Below are 21,151 nucleotides of genomic sequence, written 5' to 3'. Positions count from 1 at the left end.
AATACATTACGCAGAATGGATATTCAAGTGGTGTAGTATCGAAAATAACTTTTTTATGATATCAATACACTGCCAAACGAGTTTATACAGACTCAAACACAACTCTAATCGATTCTGATGCAACAAGAAACTTTAGTATGCTAAAGAAACAGATTGACAGTGAATTCTAAACTTCCAAAGCAATTGACTGTAGCAATATAATATAATATTTCAGTGTGATTTGAAGATTCATGCGTGCTCTTTCTTATTAGTATCTTCTTTCGTTTTTGACATATATAAATAAGAAATGCGTAAAATAATTCACAATCATACAGCAAGTATGGGGATAATAAACATACGCAAGAAACTCAAGTTGGTAATGCAGCATACCGTATTTAAATTGCTTCAACTGCCCTATTTTAATTTTTTAATTTTAAGATTATTTTAATTATAAGATTAGATATGGAGAGGCGATGCACGTCATTTGCTGATCAAATTTGTTACTAAATTGAATTGACTCCTTATGAAACAATTTGCAAGAACCTTGGACGTAAAAAAATTTTTTGAAAGTAGGTGATTGGTTCTCCGTTAGATCTAATCAGCTCGAAGATCTCATTTCCTGAGGAGAGTGTCAAAGAAAATCGAGCGATAAACATGTTAAGATAGGTGAACTGGTTTCGCCGCGATCTAATTTCCCAGACTGACACGATATAAATACAATAAAGCGAATTTGTAATTCATGTAATACAAAACTAGCATGATGAAATAAATGGCAGGCAGTCGGCCGATCGTAGTGTACACAGCATAGTACTCCGGTACTTCGATAGACGGGGACGTTTTCCTTGAAGTCTGAGTATCCAGTAGCCGGCACGCTCTGTGGGTGGAGTACTTTCACCAAGTCGTACTGCGGCAGCCCGTCCGCCTGTGCGTCACCAAGGCCGCGCTATTGTGGTGAAGGTACTACCCAATGTTTATACTGCTGGATCTTTAACGATAGATTAAGATTTTTTATATGGGACGTGGGTTATAATATTATATTCATCAGCTATTCTACTGTACTGATTTGCTCCCGTTTCAAAATATCAGCCGCTTTTACGACATTTTTGATAACAGAACTATAAAACGTTACTAATGTAAAACAAGGTAGTTCAGTGAAAAGCGTATACTACGTGCAATTGTTTATTAGATCCTTTGTGAACCGGTTTTGGCCCTTAAGGCCGATCCACCGGAGACCACCACGCAATCAGCCACAGACCACATGTATGGGCTAAAGGACAGAACTTGTTCTTATGAAATGTTCTTATTCCGACGACATTCAAAAAGTCGGAGACAGAACGAGTCTTGTGAGGGCGGGCATTGCCGTGCATTAGCAAAAAGTTTTCTCCGATATGGACGGCGAATGGTACGACATGCTCTTGCAGAACATCGCGAATGTATCCATCTGCATTTAAAGCTCTATTAACAACCACCAACTCTGTTCGTGCCCCTAAGCATATTCCACCCCAGACCATCACTGAGCCTCCACCATAGGAGACAGTGGGAGTAAAATTAAATTGTTCATCTTGTTCTTCTCGGTTGCGATATAACCTTTGACTCTCTTCTGTGTACAAAACATTGGCCCACTGATCATTTTCACAATTTTCGTGCTCCCTAGCAAAGCCTAGTCTGGCCACATGAAGACGTTGCTGGAGTAATGGAGCTTTCTTGGTTCTATAGGCCTTCAAACCAACTTCCTTAAGCCTTCTGCTAATGGTCCGATCACTCTTCTTCCACGTACTTCTTCCAGTTCGCTTCTTAGTTGCGGTACTGTTTTACGCTTATTCAATAATGTTTGCAAGACTATGAATCTTACATCTCTAGCCGTGGTTGACCGTTTTCTTCCTTGACCTCGTCTCCTCACATACTCTTCCGTTTGTCTCCAACGTCTTACATTACGATATATCGTAGATTTTGATTTTCCTAACATGTCATCAACATCGCTGTAACTTGTACCAATTTCAATCAACGCTACAGCCTTCGCCATATCAGTAGAAGCCATATCACCCATGTTGGATTTTTTTAAATCAAAATGATGAATGTTCTTGACTTTCACTTGACAAGAACCAATGACGTATAGCAAATTTGATTAGGAAACCATGGCAATAGATTACCTCTAAAACAGGTGTGGAAAAATAAGATCAATATCCACATTTTCTTCGAAACCCTGTATTTTCTTTAATAAATGAGATATCAGAGGGAATAGAAAAGCGAAATGTTCAAAAAATAACGGGCTACAATTTGATGTTACCAACTGTTTTCAATTCTCAGTTGTTCTCCCCACAGGGTGTCTCAAAGAGCACAGAAAATGCCTTACTTCCTTTTCGTCCCTGTATATGACATAAAGATAAACCATTTAAAAATCGTATTAAGACAGATGTATTCATGAAGAATCAAGCTACAATTCATAAAAAAGATGATCAAAATCGATATATTTATATAGATGGAAACATTTTTAAAATAAAAACTAATCTACGAAGCTCATTCTATAAGAAACCATCTTTCAAAACTTTTTTGTCTGTGATTCATTTGCTGAAATATACTAAGTTTAAGTTATATATACTTAAGTTTAAGTTTATTTTTCAAAAGCAATATTTTAAATTTTGAATAATTACTGCGCTAATTTAATAAAATATCGGATTGTAAGGCTAATAAAAAATAAATATTAATATATAATTTAATAAAAACACAATAATAATAATTAATGTTATAAATCTCATCATTTTATAATCACCCGCTTGTATCAGCTTAAGAGAGTATTTGACTTAAATAAGTTCGCTTCGCCAGAGTATCAAGATTCTCTTTAAAAACTCCTTAAAATTGTTACATTTTTTTATACTTGATGCATCTTAGATACTTAGATACTGAATATCCGAATAAATGAAGCAAAACGATTTTTTCCATAATTTTTTTTTAATAGTCCTTCACAGTTATAGTGAGCATCAACTACATAATCTTTTCAACACAGTAAAGTAATCGAATTCAAAAATAGGTTATTAGGTTTATTTTCTCAATTACAGTACCGTCACGTTTCATACTATTCTAAACTTCTTTATCTAATTTGTAAATAAATAACCTAGGACTTAGACCATATTTATGTGTTAAAAGGTAACCGTTCAGTCAGAAAAGTGAATTAAATAGTCCAGAATCTACAATTCAGATTCCTACCTACCAAAATTTGTAATTTTCTGCAAATTTGTATAAACTCAGGTTATTATTAAAAAAACAACCCCTTTAAGCGTTTTCATGAGTCCCTACAATAACCAAACTTCCAATTAAAAGAGACAAACAATATAATAAGAAATCAAATTAAATGTGAGTTATTTGCTGCTAGATAATGTCCAAGACGATTATTAAACTGTTTTTGTAAATTTTCAACCATTTTTGGAATTGACCACTTACTTCGCTTCGAATTATCTTTCGCTCTCTTTTTTAAATCATGTACATTGTTTGGCATCAACAAATACTTTTTGGATTGGATGGGGTAAAATTCAAAGGTTAAGTCTGACTCCATACGCCCTCGTTATGTGATCTACTAGTTGTGGAAAGTTCAGTTCCAAAATGTACGAGCACTGGAGGCCTAGTACGGCCGTTGCAGGTTGCAGCATATTTTCATTTAGCCTATCGACATCTTCTTGGAATCTACTCCTGGAATTACTTTTCGAACCATTTGGTAACTAACGGGTTTCGGCATAATTAAATTCCCTACAATATAGGGTAGGAGAAGAATTTCTTGGCTGCGCAACTTGAGGGAGTGAATTTGTTGCACGTCCGCAGAACTCTTCAGACGGGCGATTGACAAGGTGCGAGTAGTGGTGATGATTTCCAATCTCCGATAGGTGCGGAATTTCAAGAAAAAGTACATGGATTTTGGTCTAACGAAAGAACAGTTTTAAGTTTACATTTCTAGCAGACGACTATATTTAGGCATATCCCTAATGTGACCAGAGTCTAAATTTAACCTATATTCTGCCCACCACAATCTGTCATATTAGTAAACGAATTTGATTAAATAATAATTTTGTACTTGAGACCCTTTTCTTTTACCATATCCAACCAGATAAGGCAATAAAAAACAATTATTTTCTGCTCCTACGGGGATATTGGTTAATTCCTTAACAGTTTAGAGAACTTGATAAGTAGGTTGTATGCAGTACTTTAAAAAACAACAACCATAATAGTAACATTTTTAATAAGGCCAATAAATTAGTAGTAGATCAGACAATTTAGCGACTCGATAATATCATTCATCTCATTAATAACACCCCCTGGGTAGCAAAACTGTTCAAACCTTGGTAACGCATGCATTTCAAGACTTCAGCTCAATCTAATAACATCATGGCATTCAGAAGTTACAAGGAAAACAAAAAGGATGCCTTTGTCTTAATCCTTTCAACATAAATCTATGCGGGACATTAATCTTTTGGTTAATGTTTTCTCGGTGCCTCGGCCCCGGACCTCACAATGAGCCAATGGAGGAGTGGTTTTGGTATCCACACGGTGAAAGGTCAAAATGTAGGTCAAATGACTTAGTTAGGCACGCGATGTGCACGAGCTACGTTTACTCGATTGATTCTTTTTTTTTCCTGTTAGCCGAGCCGTTTAGCATCACTTAAGAATACTCAGGTATTGCAATAAAAGAGTGTTTGATTTAATCTGGTAATAAATTTATTTTTTTGGGATAGTTTTACAATCAGTGAAATTTCTAATATTACAAGAGTGTTGCAGTGGTTTAATATGTGGTTTTTAGTTCTTTTAAAAGTACTTTTACATGAATATGAGCTCGTAATTGTATCCCTACACAAAATGAGTTCTAAGTACAATTTGCTCTTTACAAAAACTCTACAACCTACAGAAAATAATAAAAAAACCTTTGGCTTAAATTCACATTTTTACTAAATAACCGTTTGTTGAGAATAATTTAAATAAAACAATTTTAAACACATTACAATATTATCTTAACAAAAAATGTATACTCTGTTATATCAATACGTGCTTAGTCTACTATATGTACAAAAAGAAACAATACTTTATACCATTGCTCTGCATAGTGGACTACGTCCTTGTACGATTACAATAATAATAATAATTATAAATACAAGTGCTGATATATGACAAAATTTTTCTTTAACGTGTAGGAACTTTTTTTTTACAATCATAATTGTTTAATGCTATTTATAGCCTTATATTTAAGAAGATATGTAAATGTATGACCTAGTCCAACATAACCAACATACGCTCCATTACTTATTAACACAGATATACTTGACCTAACTAAGAACAATTACATATTTACAATAGGTTCAACAAAACAAATTATCTGCTAACAGGTTGCTCGTTATTATTGAGGGGCAGTTCTTCTACAGCTTCCTTTTTGCTAAAATCCTCAGCTGATTCAGTAGAGTATACTTCGGAATCATCTTCGTCTTTACCAACTACATCAATATCACTCTGAAATGGAGGAGTATAGAGTCTGGTAGGACTGTAATAATCTTGTCCGTTAGTGGTGACTTTTCCTACAAAATTTCGTATTTCATCCATCCGTATATAAGCTTCTTCTCGATCATTTTCGTTGCTGCTACCTGGAGAATCAGCCACAGCCACCACACCATTTCCATCATCAGTTTCATGCTTCTTCAAGTGCCTATCCAAATTGGTTTGTTGTCCGAAACATCTTTCGCACAACGGACACTTGAAAGGTTTTTCCTTGTTGTGAATATTCCTAACATGCCGTTGCAAGTTGCTTGATATACTAAAGCTACGTTCACAATAACGGCACTTGTAGGGTTGTTCTCCAGTATGAGTTCTTAGATGTCTAGTTAAGTTGGCGCTTCGAGGGAATACTTTGCCGCAATACTTGCAGGAATATCGGTCTTTGACTTTTCCCGGATTTTGATGGTGGATGACTTCGTGGTAGGGTTTGACAGGGTTGAAACCCTGCAAACCAGGCCTTAGGAGGTCCAATCTTTGATGTAAGGTCGGGCTTAAAAATGGGAATCTGGGCGGTCCAAATGGTGGTAGTAAACTGTCTGAGTTTTGCCGATGAAATGAAGGAAAGTTTGATCTGTACATTTCTAGCATCATTGGATGAATAGGTCTAGGATATGCCATAGGTGGGGTAACTGGGGAACTTTCTTTGTGTGTATCCATTTCTACTAACTCAATTTTTTCTTCTTTTACGGGAGAGAGTGGGGTAGGTGACCTACTTTTGATTTTCTCTACTTTCACTTTCTTGTCTGGTGATGCTCGTGGTGTGGAGTTCCAACCAGATAAGTCAAGTGGTTGTGGTTCAGCTTCTTCACTGCTACCAGAGTCGGTTCTAGAAGTCAGATTCTCTGGAGCTTCTTCCGTCGGCCTGGTTGCACTTTTTTCTACTGATGATACATTCGGCCTGGCTGGAGACGGTGTTAAGTCAGCTTCTTCAGCAGTTGGTGGACTCACTTTCTCTGAAGTGAAACTTGGCAGTCTGGGTGGTGTAAATCGCTCTTTATTGCATCCATTTACAGGGGACTCCATCTTTATTCTTTTAGACGGAGGTTCTGCTTCCGTTCGGTTGCAGTGTTGTAGTTGGTTCAAGAAAAACGGTGAGATAAAGTTTGGACTTGGAGTTGTTGGAAAAATATTTTGCATTTGGTAGCCAGGAAATTGGGATGCTAGTGAAAATGGTAGTGGGTGGGGTCTGTAGAAGGGGTAGCTGCTGGCCATTGAGAGTTGTGGGGTAGTGTTTATAGGCGATTGTCCTGTAGAATCGCAAAATCTTTTGTGTTTAGTCAGAGAAGTGGCGGTAGAGAAAGGTTGTCCGCACTTATGACAAGTGATTTGCAAACGGCAGTCTGAGTGCATCCGTTTATGTCTGCAGAGATTGGAAAATTGCGTATATGCCTGAAATTAATTACAATTAACCTTGATGATTTCAGAATTTGTTTCGGATAGCTTACCTTAAAGCAAACTTCACACTGAAATGGCTTCACAGAGGAGTGAATGTGAGTGTGTTGCTTCAAACCAGAAGAAGTAGCAAATGTTTTCCCACACTCTGCGCAGGCGTGAGACCTAGCTCCTGCGTGATGGGTTCTAATATGCCTTTGTAAATTGCTGGGATCTGTAAAGACTTTAGGGCAATTCTCGCAATGGTACTTCTTTGTTTCCCCATGCACAACAGCTCGATGCCGGATCAAACAAGGTTTATACGAATAAGCTTTTGGACACAGATCACAACGATACTCGTTCCTTCGATGGTTGTGTTTCTGAATCAAGTGTTCGTCTAACCTAGAATAGAAATTACAAAGATGTAATACGGCTTTAGGTATAAGCGTGACTGAAACAGTCAAGTGGAAATTAGCCCTAACCAGTAATTTCAAAACACATCAATAGTTGATTTAATGTTTTCGAAAAACAAGCTCTAATGCCGGTGATGGATTATCATGCATTGGGAGCCACCATAATTAATATATTATTTATGTGATTCACACGCGAGAACACTTCGTCCTTTTTATTAATCGTAGTGACACCTGATGATGTTCCCACGATTTAATTTTAGTTATTACTAGATGTGTGAGCTTTGTTCTTTTTATGATCGAGCTAGAGGACAGTTGGAAACTAATATGAAGCCGCGTGAGTTGAATCAATAACGGATAGAAAGAAGTCCCGCAAAGTGTCAAATGATAGACAACCGATCATTGACTGCTTACTAAATCATCTATATTTCTTAAAGTGCCAGAAGGTCATAGGCGACTCCAGAAGACGTGGTTTTGGAATCTCAAATATACAGAAATTGACTCACTACATAAAATATCTCAAAATATGTATTTAGAATTAGGAGATTCAGAACAGATTAGGTAGGGATATATTTGTCTAATTTTAAATTTAAAAAATTACATTATGTATAAAATAGGGCAGTCTCCCTCTAGCACTTAGACTACGGGTAATAAAGTGCTACATATGGCCCATCTTACTATAGAGAAAAGAAAGCGCAGAAGAGAAAAAAATAATTTTTTGTTTTTTTCATAAACACAACTTCAACACCCTGAAGATTGATTTTCCAGACCCCCTGATTTTCCTGAAAGACGCATTTCCTGGTTGTAGTTTGTAGAGCAAACTGGAATTACTTTTGGACGTAGAATACGTGGTTAAAATTTGTGTATTAAAACCTGAATCACCCTGTATAACTCCGAGATGGTTAAAACCAGACAAAACGTTGGGTACAATGCTAAATGATAGGAATCATTATATTATCATATCATTAGAACGACAAATGAAATTTTAATCTTCTTCTGCTCCTATCAAATGTCCGGTATTTTAACATTTGATGTCTTCTTTGTTTTAATGTCTCTCAGAGAAAATTTAATACCAAATAAAAAATGAAACTAAATCTTCCAAGTGCATAACATAATAAGAGACGTTACTTACTTATCTACATCAGTAAACGGTTGATCACAATTACAGCATCTAGTTTGAGAATCATCATCGTCATCCTCTTGATCGTCAACAGTTTCACTGTGTTGAGAGGCTGCAAGTGAAAAGAATAACCAATCACTCACTAGTTAATGTAAAAAGTCCAATAGAAGCACAACAAGGCAAAAATCACTGTGTAACTCTACAGGTTGCAGAACAATGCCACCTTCATCACCTTTTCACCCCTAAATGAATCGGTAAAACACTAAAAACGCATATCACCTTGCGTCCTACCATATTGCTCCCCCTCTCGATTCGGGGGCAGTCAAACGATACACACAACATTTCTGCCCCTATTTCAGTAATTGTTTATCACTAGGTCGGTCAGTGAGTCCCTAAGGGAGGGGGATGTTGTTTGGGAGTTTCTACACTATTTGCTACTAGGTTTTTTTTTATTGTTTTACGTTTAACGATCAGTAAACAAACTTTGAAACCCAAGGGGGTTGAGAAGGACCAGTCGCGACACGCAAAAACTACTCAAATTTGGAAACATACTACAATGTGAATGAAGGGATGAAGTATTTTTCTAATTAGTTGCGTGGATACTGCGGTTACAAAAATCATATCGTTTCATGAAGCGTACGAATTATTCAGCAGTGTCAAATAAGGGTTGAAAGTTAAATTATTAAAATGAGGGATGTGGAAAGGGTGGGCTTCCGGTCAAATGTCCGGAAAAGTTGACGTTAGATTCTGATTGATAACTGTCGTTTCGGTTGTGGTTTACGTTGGCATATCAGGCTATATTCAACTGACCTGCTGTTCTTATCAGTAGACTAGGGTTAGATTTTCAGCCCTTATGAGCCTCCATTTTGTAGTTATAAACAATAAACTTATTTTATTAAATTTTCTCCTATTAGTAGTCAATTATACCACGCTTAGCAACGAATTAAAAATTATTTTATTCACTGATTTACAAAAAGTTTAAATCACGTCAAATCTTTCTGAGAGAAACAAAATCCACTGTTGGTCTTCACCCTCAAATAAAACAACAGCACTTTGTTGAGAGTTGCAAGTTGGGCAACAATATAGCCGGAAATTATATCTCTGTCGTATTAGGTATATACCATATTTAAATTTTGAGGTGATTTTATTAAACTAATGTAATTTATAGAAAAAAACATTGACAGGTACAAAACTGTTCTAAAAAAGGCTTTGCATTTCTGGACGTATTAGACCACTTTTACAGCCCAATTTTAGGGCGTTTAATAGTATTTCTACGCCTTTATGAAGAAAGTGATACTTGAAAGCAAAATAACCAACGATTTAATAGTAGGTTTGCAATTAAATTTGATTTTGTCATTTATAGAGACATGATTGGCATTGTGCCTACCCCAGCTAATGAAAATTCGAATTACATAATATCAATGATTTCTTAAATGTATGAACAAGTTTTTGTTTATATTTAGTTTATGTTTATGTTTTATAATTTTGTTACTTTTGCCACTTTTACTTAATAGTTTAAATAACCAACGTTTCAACGTATTTCCTGAACCTGAGGTCAAAATTGAAATCTGTCAATCACTTGTTAAATTTTTTACACATATTTTGATTCTTTTAAATGGAACATTCTGTATTTTATTTGTTCAACCAGAAAAACTATTTTTTCCGAAATATATATTATTTTATTGAGATTATGTTGGTTACTTTTCGAAAAACATAAGGTTTTTTTAGTCAAAACGAAAAACAATTAAAGTATTACTGGTAATAGCTAGATTTGAACTTGATGCTTAAAGGATTATGTTATAGTATGGATACTAAAATAATTGAATTTATAGTATTTAAGACTAAATATGAAATATTTTGAGTCAGAAAGTTATTCTGTCAGTAGTAGTGTAGTTTTCCTAAAAACAATAATAATCAACGATTAGAGATATAAAGGAAAAAAATATTAGAATTAAAAAAAAATAAAACCCTATATTTTTCCAAAAGTAACTAACATAACAACACATATATTTGAAATGAGACAAAAAAAAATTTTGGTTGAGCAAATATCATACAGGGTGTTTTATTTAAAATAATCAAGAGATGCGACTGACATCTGTCAATTTTGACATCAGATTGTAGGAATTCAGCAAAAACACGGAAACTTGTCTATGTCTATAAATTATAACTTTAGTTGCATAATAAATGTTGTATTAATAAAACTTTGAAATCTTCAAAAGGCTATGATAAGGAAATATTTACTATAATTTTATTTTAAGGTTTTGCAGTTTATTTTATTATAAATTATTTATTAAAATTCGTACAAACATTTAAAATTGTGGGCAACAATCTCTTTATGAATGCAAAATAAATTGCATATACATGTATTTTTTTGAGTAAAATAAAAGTGTACATACAGGGTGACTTAATTTGCTTGTTTTTAGAGAAAAAGTCGCAGAAAAAATCAAAAAGGAGTTTCCGAGGTATTTTTTCAAGGTGTAAACAGAATTTCGCTATCGCCTTTTGTTTTGTTGTAATTTGAAATTTGAAATTTTTTAAAATAGCTTTTACGTTATTAAGACACGTTTTTACGTAGCTTACGATTATATTAATATTACTGTAATAGATCGCTATGCTCATGGGTCTTATTGGTCTTTTCGTGAATAAACGATGGTTTAAGTCACTTGTAGTATAAATAACTATTAACTGCTGATCTAATAAAATTAAATTTATTTCCAAGATGCAAAAACTGCTTTTTACCATCGTATTGATATTAAATTGACACTGAAAGTTAATCCCGAGGACCGACGATATTAAACCCATATCAAAATACACAGAACGACTTTAAAATGTTTGTCAAATGCACAGCAGCTGATCGCTGATTAATCGGATTTGCCTTTAGCTTTTGTGCGACCGTGGGGGGTTGTAAAAACAACCCCCGTAACACGGTCTTACCCCTTTGCCTCTAATGATTCTCGCCGACGTTACATGTGTACGGGGCGTGTGCGTAAAATTACCCGCGATTTTATGGGTTAAACCGTCAATAATGGGACATGTTTTTTTTGTTATTTATCGCTCCGGTTTAGAGATTTTTTACAGCTTTATTAAAAATTGTTTTTTTTATATCAGGGGCGTCATTCTCATAACCATAAATTAATATCTACGCTACTGAAAAGAGCTATATTAAATTGAAAGGGTTAAAAAAGCCTTTAACAAAAAATAAGGGTTTTATTCCACCCAATTTGAAATGGAGATGCAACTTTGGATTAGCTTTTCATCTAGTACCCGGATTAACACTGGCTGTTGCTTTTATATAGATAAAATCTCCGATAATATTAACATTAGTTTTGACTGCAAAGGGTTTTATAATGCACAATACTACACACAAGCAGTCATCTGATATAAGTGTTTTAAAAGTCCTGCCAACCCATATGGCGTCCTATTGTTTTTGGGCAAAACGCGATGCTATGAATATATTGTATATTTTGATTGGGGCGTAACGCACCCAGTCAACGACAGATGTGTTGGTAAATACGGTTAAACTAGCACACACCTGACTTTTTAACTTAACCGCCATGATTTTGGAAGCTAATTTAAATGTGTTTTGGGTTATTTTATAAGGGGTCATTATCAGTCGTTTATTGCATATAATTCACAGCGTTCATTACGATAATAAAAGCGGTTGCTGGACGTTTTATAAGGTGACGCAATGTTGTGGATTACGTAAATGTTTTGTATATATTTTTAATATTTGACGTAAATCTGATAAAAAACGATATTACTACTTAATAAATACAATTTTGAAGAATTTAACAAGGTTTAAAATATTTGTACGCACAAAAATGCTTCTGTAATTATTATTTGCGCTTAAGTTTTTATGGGGAAAACATCCGAGGACTTTCTATTTCTACTGTCTTTTAGGACAACAGAAGGTAAAGCAAAAGTTAACATACACCATTTCAAATATTTCCATCCAAAATTCGTTTTTGTGTAAGAAGTAATATTATTGGCCGAGAAGATTTGGCCTCGGACGTAACCTTCTTCTTTCAGCTTGATACGTTGTTCAGTACAAATTTCTAGCAAATCCTACTTCTCTTCTAACAATTTAAGTGTGTTCTAAGGTTGTTTTGACTTTTACTGTCCATTGCAACAACTTTTTAAAAATTATAGAATTTACATAACTAACTTTATTTAACTGCCACAACTTCCCTAAACAAGATACTATCTTCAAATTTTAGGTTTTGTCATTTCAGCACATACTTATTCAGTTTTTTCCTCTTCCAGTGATTTCACTTACTTTTTTAATTTTCTATTTTCTTTTTGTGAATAAGTGTTTTGAAGACAAAAATTAAAAACTAATCACACAACAATAAGATTAAATTAAAAAGACCCTCCTCTAAAATGACTAGGAAAATACGCTGTTAAAATGTCTTAACACATTTACGGAAAACATATACGTTTCCAGTACAAATTAAAAAATAGTTATTTACCTAACAAGTGCGGAAAGTAGTACTTTCCCGCACGAGACTGCAAAGTTACGGTTTTTTTATTATTTAAATTTATTACACGGTAATTTACTTACAGTAGACTTAGTTATCAAATTTCTGTTGGGATATTTTGCATTAAAAATATTACAAACTTTCCGTAGGGCTGGCATTCTATCTCTATAGTTGATTGACCCATGCCACTGACTCACAAAATACATTTAGAATTAAGAGGAGAATTCATAATTCAACAAAAATATAAGGTGTTCCTTAAGAAAATAAAAGTGAATTGTGTTTCAACATGTTTTTCTTAATAATGTCTGTAAATCAAAAATTTTACCGATTTGTAGGTTAAAGTTTAGTCTTTTGAGGCTGTTTGTACTGAATTATTGTCAAAATATGTTGAATATTAAAATAAACAGAAAATCCTACAGACCTAGTCAAAAATATAGTTTTTAAAGTCTCTCTCTCTCTATCTCTAGAAATTTAAAACATAATAGATACTCACTTTACATTCAATATAACACATTATCAAGACTGTAAGAGAATGTGAATGTGATTCAGTTTTGGACTATAACACCTATGTAAAGTTTTCATTTATAACTATTTATATCTTCGGTTTAAAAATTTGCAGCATTAAAAGCAAATTGACCCTCATCTTTAAAAACCCTTCTCTTTTAAAAAATTTAGAAATTGTTATTACAAAATTAAACATAATTTTAATAGTTTAGTCTAAACAAATTGGTACCATTATGCCTCACTGAGAAAACTTAACTTTGACAACACGCCGAAAACAATTGTTTGCGGTATATAATGGCCACGTGACCTCCGGCAATACCGGATTATCAAATCTATTGTGATCCGATGCACTCACCCTTTCTCCGGCTTAAATAGAGATGTCACACGTCAGGACCGTTATTTATTATATGTTTTTCGGACCTCCAGATCATTACTTTATTATACGGCCCAATCCTTTAGCCAACCAGGATACGGTGCGGGGAGGAGAATAATAAATGCATTTACTCACGGGACAGATGCGAAAAGTCACGGATTTACCCAGCCTATTGCGTCATAATGACGAAGATAATTATACGATAAAAGATGGGGTTAGTTTTTGAGGGCACGTGCGAGTTTACTCGATAGATCACAGTCATGATTGATTATAATGTTTTTCTTCTAATGCTGAATGATTGTTTGTGCCCGAAGAAAGTGGTAAAAACGGTTCTGGGTGGATGAGCAATTCTGCTCGAAAAAGGAACAGGTTTGAAAACCGTTGACCATCAACGCATCGTATTTTACGCTGTTTTAAGCTCACCTGTTCCACCCATCGCCCAGTGTGAACCAGTAAGGCACCATGAGGTAAAGACGGTACCGAATTGCGTGGGAATATTTTTGTTTTTGCATTTAACTGACTTTACGATAAAGTTTCATGACTCATTATTTAGCAATGGTTTTTTTTTTGGTGTTTTGGTGAGGATTTTGGTAATTACCGTCACCAACACCGGAAGACTTGACCGTATCCGGCCATGTGCCCTTTTTGACTTCACTTGACACGATAATGAGGGAGAATTGATTTAGTTCTGCTTGGGGTGGATTTGATTGCGTTCTACCGGTAAAACAGGACGCAATTACCTCTACAATTTTCTACACATACGACACAAACTCACCAGTTTCTCTATCAGATCTATCATCGCACGTCACAGTGTCTGCAAACATATCTTGAAGGTTTAGAGGTTCCTTAGGGCCTAAGAATAGTTCACTAGCTGCAGGGATATCAATAAATGTTTCGTACCAAACCTAAAATGTTAATGTCATAGTTATAATTTTATTTACCAACGTGTTGTGGAGACCAACCTGGCCACTCACTAACAAATGTCTCATGTTTGCTAAATTTTTGTTGGAACTGCTTCTGATGAGCTTGATCCAATTGTTGGGGTCTAGGGATCCATCTAAATATCCTCTGCCACCAGATCCAGCTAAAATCTGAAACAAAAGCCTTATTAAACATTTGCAGCTTATTGTAAAGGTTACGGAATAATACATGAAGATAGTGACAAAAAACGGTTAAAGAATTGTCCCATGTACTATTTTGACAATAAAAAGTAAATAAATTTAATATAGGAGGTAAAATCGAGCATTTTTGTGGACAACAATATGTCGCGTTTTAAAGAGTTTAAAAATCGAAATAGTTTAGAAGATATACGGCAAAAATTGATTGATTTTTAAAAATCGTTTTTTGTTTTTCCTTTCTTTGAACACATAATTATAAAGAAAACATGAAAATCAGATTTTGCATTAACTATAGTAAGTCTCTCATCTTGGTTATGTCGCGTTATAAATCGCTTAAATTTCCGTGAAGGAAGGGAATGATGTTTTCGCATTCTGAACTGCAAATTTTCTTTTCTTTGACCCTTACTAACTCCGTTATTTAACGATCTACATCAAAAAGCCCTCACTTTGAGTTTGTCAAACCGAAACCTACAGAGGCGCTAAACTTGCTGATAATAATTGAAACAAATTTAATTTAATGTCTTTAGCAAACCGAAACAGTATCTCGAAATTTTAAAAACCAAATAATGGTGATATTTTTTAATTTAACCAAAAGTTTACGGTTTAGAAGGTAGAAATAGTGGCAATACCTATATTTGTTTCATCATTGACTCAATTTAGAAATTATATGACAATCATAAAAAAGCAGTGTTGCACATTTTCTCATATGTCATTAGGAGAAAACCCAATTCCACCTGGTACCTTTAAATTTAAACGCAATGTCCCTGCATACATTATGAATTTGGTTCACTCTGTAGATTGATTCCACATCGTACACTATTTAAATTCCCGTACGTATTTCATTTACTGGTTCTTAGGTAAGAGGTTCACTTGTTTAATCTGAATAATTTGCGCAAATGCATATTATAGTCATTAAAATTTACTTTCAAGATAACGATCAATTTGGAACGTGTGAAAGACACCATTTCAAATTGACTTTATCAAGTTCTTCTTTAGAGCGTTTTTGCAAATATTAATTGCAAAAATATGCTTCAATAAATGTGGGCTCTTCATTAGTAAGAATACTTACAGCTAGGCCGTCTCCGACCTCGTCTAGTCTGCAAACTATTCTAATTAGACTAAGAAAATCAATTAGGAATGACATTACATACTTATTCCAAGAAATGTTATTTACGTTCGAGGAAAAAATTACGTTTTTCTACTTTGCATATGCAAAATTATGAAAATACGGCAGTCACCAAGGCCCACCGCATTTCTGTGAAAGGATTGGTCTGGGCGCTCTTTAAAAAATTGCCTCTTTTGAAAATTTAACACTCAAGATTAACTTACGGCACGTGTCTGTTAGAAACCACTAAAAGAGAAGCGTCTAAAAAACTCGAAGGGTAGTTTCTCGACCGTGACGTTATAGAATTTAAGAATGTCGTCTTTTAAATTCGATTTTTATGTTAGAAGTCAAGGACCGCTGACTACGCGATGATTTAAGGGTGGAAATTGAAAATCGAGACACTTTTTAGTACTTCGGGTATTGTTCTGTCACTCCTCACTAAAGTAGGCTTGTATCAATGTTGAAGTAAAAAAAAACGATTTTTGGTTTTTAATAGTTTCCGTCTTTGTTATGTAATAGGTGTTTTGTGTGATGAAAAAAACTTGGCTGTAACACATTTAACGGCGGCATTCATTCCGATTCAGTAAATTAATGATAATAATAATTATTAGTCGTACGACAGCTAAAACAATTATTTGCCTAACCAGAACTGTTAAAGGAGAATAGAAAAAATGTCTAGATAGGATTGATTATTAATTAAGTGACTTAATTACCTCCTGCAGGGATATCTTTCGATGTATGTCTATCTGATCGTGTTACGTAAAGGTCTCTCATGTATTAGACAAATGTTTGTTTTTTTTTTCTAGACTGTAACCGTTTTTTACTATTCACAGCTATTATACATTGAATGTTTTACTGACTAAAAAAACTGTTTACAATACGAAACTACTTAGGCAGAAAGTTTTTGTGCTTTTCGTATGATTATTTTGATAAAATAAGATCTTTATTAAACCACATTAATTAGTTGTCACATCTGAGTAAAAACAGTTAGAACACTACACCTCTTACAAATTTATTACTTTATAAATTTAGTGGTCAATTAGACATTATTAATACTTAGACAGGCCAGAATATTATTCACACCCTTATTAAGACTATTTTAAATATTTCAAAATTAACAAATTCACATATGCATAATATATTACATAATAAGAAATACACCAATTACAAAAGCTGATAAAGTAAAATAATAAGGGGATGTCTTTTCTGTCTGCATTATGCATTTTTCTTAGACTTTTTAAACTACTTTTTATTGTTTAATTTTTTTATATTATTATTTTTTCTTTACATTTGATGACTTGAAAATGTAACGTTATTAAGAGGAACAAACCATAATCTCATCGTAAACCACAAATCAGTAAATATTAGTTTAATGAAAATTTTGCATTTAACTATACATATAAAGATATTATCAAACTTCTCAAAGAAAGATTGTCTAAAATATATAGTGGTTAAAATTCCATGGATAAGGCTGTATCCAAAAATATTATTTATGAACATACTTTACATATTTTCACGTGTGTTCATTTGGAAATATATGTCTAGATCATCAATGTTACTAATTTAATATTATTTTAAATCTCTTCTTAAGTGAATTCTCCATTCGTAACACAAAAGAGATAAATTAACTTAATCGAAGACTTAAATTAAGCTAATGTTTTCTCCTCTACAGTGCGAAAAAGTGTGGCAAACCGCAAGTTCCTGCAAAATTTCCCTTTCATGTCCTGCCAGCGGGACATAATGACAGCAGGATTAAGAGTCAGCCCATTAAAGGGCGAGCTGAAGGGTCGTTTTCTACGCTTTGAGGGTGTCGGAAGCCTCTTGCCCTTGTTTTCTCCCTTTGAGAGTTTAATTGATGCTATGATTTTGTGTTGAAATGTCATTGGCGTGGCTTAAACTTTTAACCAATTTGAAATACCATTCGTAATTACTATGTTTGTATACAAAGCGTGATAATTTTAGTGTAAGATTTAATCTCTGCTCCAAAAATGTCTGAAATAATTATTATTAATAGCGCTATAAATACTTAGATCTGGAAAACCATTACAAACGTTTGTAAATGATAATTTGTTTTGAAATATGTACTATAATTTGATATTAATAAAGAAGCTGACCGTTATAAAACCAGTTTACTATAATGATACAGAAAACAATGATCTCTAGAAAGTTTAATAAAAGGAAAGTGTGTAAATAAAATGTGTAATATTACTAGCTTAAATCTGAACGTAGTAACAATAGTAATATTATTTTTATTTTACAATTTTGTAGGTTTATAATCAATTTCTGAAATTTATTCTCCGCTACGTACGCGCCATCGTCGCCATCTAGTGGCAGCAGGCCAACTTATAACGCAACCTAAATGATGAACAAAGCAACACCTGTTCTACCTGTGTGCTGTTGTTTAGCCTTTAATATACACGATGGCCAAAAGATGGCTCTGATTATTGAAGAAACTATGTGCTTTTATTATACAGGATGATTCATAAAATATGGGAAATTTGGATTGACGCAAACATGCCTGGTCCAAATGTTGATAGTTTCGAATATACAGGGATGTGAAAGTTGAAATTATGTTTTTAATTTTTTATCCCATCTTCAGAATGTTTTGATATAAAATTACTGAAAATTTGTGTAAGACTTTCCGTTTAGTAATTCTTATTTATCAAAATAAGTTTTTATAAATAAACATTAATACAGTTTATAATAATTAGTTTTCTGTCAAAACCGTCGTTATTTCAACATTTCTGCCAAATAAATTTCCATGTAAAGCACATATTTCTGTGCAAGTAAGAAAATTTATTTAAGTTCAAAAGTTTGACAAATAACGACGCTTTTGGAGGAAAACTAGTTACATATTATGAACATGTTTACGTATAAGAACTCACTTTTATAAACAATTTTTTTACTAATCTGGAAGTTGCTGAATCAACATGCGTAAACCATGTACGCAACATTAAAACATCAAATATCTATATTATTAGTATTTTCCGTCTTTCCAAACCCCCCCCCCCCCCCAAACTTCAGTAATTTATTTCAAAAGACCGTGAAGTTAATCATAATAATTTAAATTAGAATTACAAAATTTTTTCTTTCAATTTGTTATCTTACAAGTTACAAGTTTATTTTGTGACAGAAAAAAAAAGTGTTGACCTGTTTCAAACACCTAAAAAATGTAAGAATTTTTTTTTGTTACAATAATATTTTTTAGTTAATTACAGTACTTACACATTTAATACCATTTTGATATTTATAATCAAATTATTTTTTTTGCTAAGTTAGCTTTAAACTAGGAATTCCATAAAAAGTAAAAGTGGTGTACTAATCAAACAACCTTTTGAATCGGTAGGTATCTTAAAAGAAGCAAATGGGCTACTTTCAACACGTCCTAACAAAAGTGATAGGAACACGAAATAGGCGTTCAGAAATCGATCAAGAGCATAGAAAAGCTGCAAAAGCTTCCGATATTCGGAAGCTTTCAAGTGTTAATAAACCGATTAGGACGGACGTGATTTCACAATTGAACCGAAGGAATTGGGACGTTTCTGTAGAAAATGATTTTTTTTAAAAAAGGCGTTAGTTTGTGAATAATATTATCCTTACCGGGTGATGGATGCATCTGTTGCATACCATCATATTGACACAGAGGGTGCTTTAATAAGATTATTTCATTTTGAAAATGGGGGAAAGGACAGTCACGCTGGTGAAAAAAAGTGAAATTGATATCCACCATTTGTAAACCGTCCGCAACTAATTGAGCATGCAGATGCCAGACTGAAAGTCCGATTATTAAAGTTATAATGACTGTCCAGTGTGTTACAGTAAAGTTTTTAACATAGCAATTTGTCTGCTTGTGTGTTACCATTCGCTACTTGAATGCATTTTCAAGCCCCTCTATGCATTTTTCCAAAACCATCAAATAGAGATAGATAAACGAAACTTAAAAGCATCATTAAAGTGGTACTTGAACTATGCAATGACTCGCCAAATTTGTTTTATCAACACGTTCCAGATTAGAATTCGTTTGACAATTTGATTATTAAAACAAATTTAATTATGGGATATTGCTTGTTTAAACTCACTTCAAGAGTTATCACTTCTATCAAAGCTAAGCCACGAGAATTTCCGTCGTCATCTCGAGAAATGGCGGCCGGAAATCAAGTGGAAAATCTGCGGAAAAGCCGCTCAGAAGTACGAAAAGGGAAATGACGCAAGCAATATGCAGCTGACTCTTAGATTTCAAGCCTTCCTGAACATTGATGACTTATGATACTCGCGGCAAATTGGCCAGGAAATCTCTTCTTGCGGTGTCTTTAGTTTGACGATTAATAAGTTTGTTTTTCTCCTGAGAAAAAATTGCCTGTGCAACCATCCAAAAATAGCTATTTATCTAAACAGTTAGGAAAAGTCTGTTTTCCTGTAAAAAAATAATAATTTTGCAAGACGAGAGAAGAGAATCCCAGTTTAGGCTTTAAAATTAGGAGTAGCGAAAGCTGGATAAAAAAATTTGTTTTTAATACTGTACTAATTAATTTCTTAAATGCATATATGATATATACTACTACTACGGCTACTATGGCACTAATTTTCATAAATTTGTCTTTTTGAATCCAGTTTTTTAGAACTGCATAATAGGTCCGGACAACTGTAGTATGTTACAAAACATTTTTTCGGTTCTGTTTTCGGTTCGAAAATTGAAGATAGTTAAAGTTAATATTAATATTATTACAATAGTTAAGTTGATATTTGTGCTTACTTACCTAACTCAGTGCTTTTTTTATTTGTTAATGTTAAAACTATAACAGCAATGTACAAGTAAGTAAGGTAATTGCAGGGAAATGTACTAGAAAAATGAGTAGAGCAAACGAATGGTGCAGATAAGATAGGTTAGGTAACATAGAATTTGGTATTGATTAACCAATAGCATTCACAATTCAGTGAAAAACAAAATAAAAACCAATACAATAAATCCTTAAAAAAAAAACTATAAAACCCTACTTTGTAATGTGCACAACTCTGAGTTATATTTGTATTTGTTTTCTTTTTAGTAAAATATCTAGAAAAACTACTTTTTCTAACCGTCTCTACCGAAGACTGAAAAATTGTTTCTACGTTGATCTCGAACCGATTGAATCTTTTTACTCAATTGGATCAGCTAATTTGCATC

General features: G+C 33.6%; 1 protein-coding gene across 1 annotated transcript in view; it reads right to left on the bottom strand.

Annotated features, from left to right (window-relative positions):
• Positions 1 to 4,660: 4,660 nt before the first annotated feature.
• The window catches only part of LOC145740160 (transcription factor hamlet-like), an 82,391-nt gene continuing 65,900 nt past the window's right edge, over positions 4,661 to 21,151 (bottom strand). Inside the window, 5 exon segments of the mRNA XM_081995524.1 lie at positions 4,661 to 6,897; positions 6,954 to 7,281; positions 8,422 to 8,521; positions 14,540 to 14,669; positions 14,727 to 14,855. Of these exon segments, the coding sequence (XP_081851650.1) occupies positions 5,332 to 6,897; positions 6,954 to 7,281; positions 8,422 to 8,521; positions 14,540 to 14,669; positions 14,727 to 14,855 (2,253 nt within the window). The 3' untranslated portion in view covers positions 4,661 to 5,331.

The sequence above is a fragment of the Ips typographus genome, linkage group LG1, assembly GCF_016097725.1.
Source record: "Ips typographus isolate SLU linkage group LG1, UJ_Ityp_2.0, whole genome shotgun sequence".
Lineage (NCBI taxonomy): Eukaryota > Metazoa > Arthropoda > Insecta > Coleoptera > Curculionidae > Ips > Ips typographus.
Note: the sequence above shows the minus strand (reverse complement) of the source record. Positions and strands in the feature narration are given on the sequence as shown.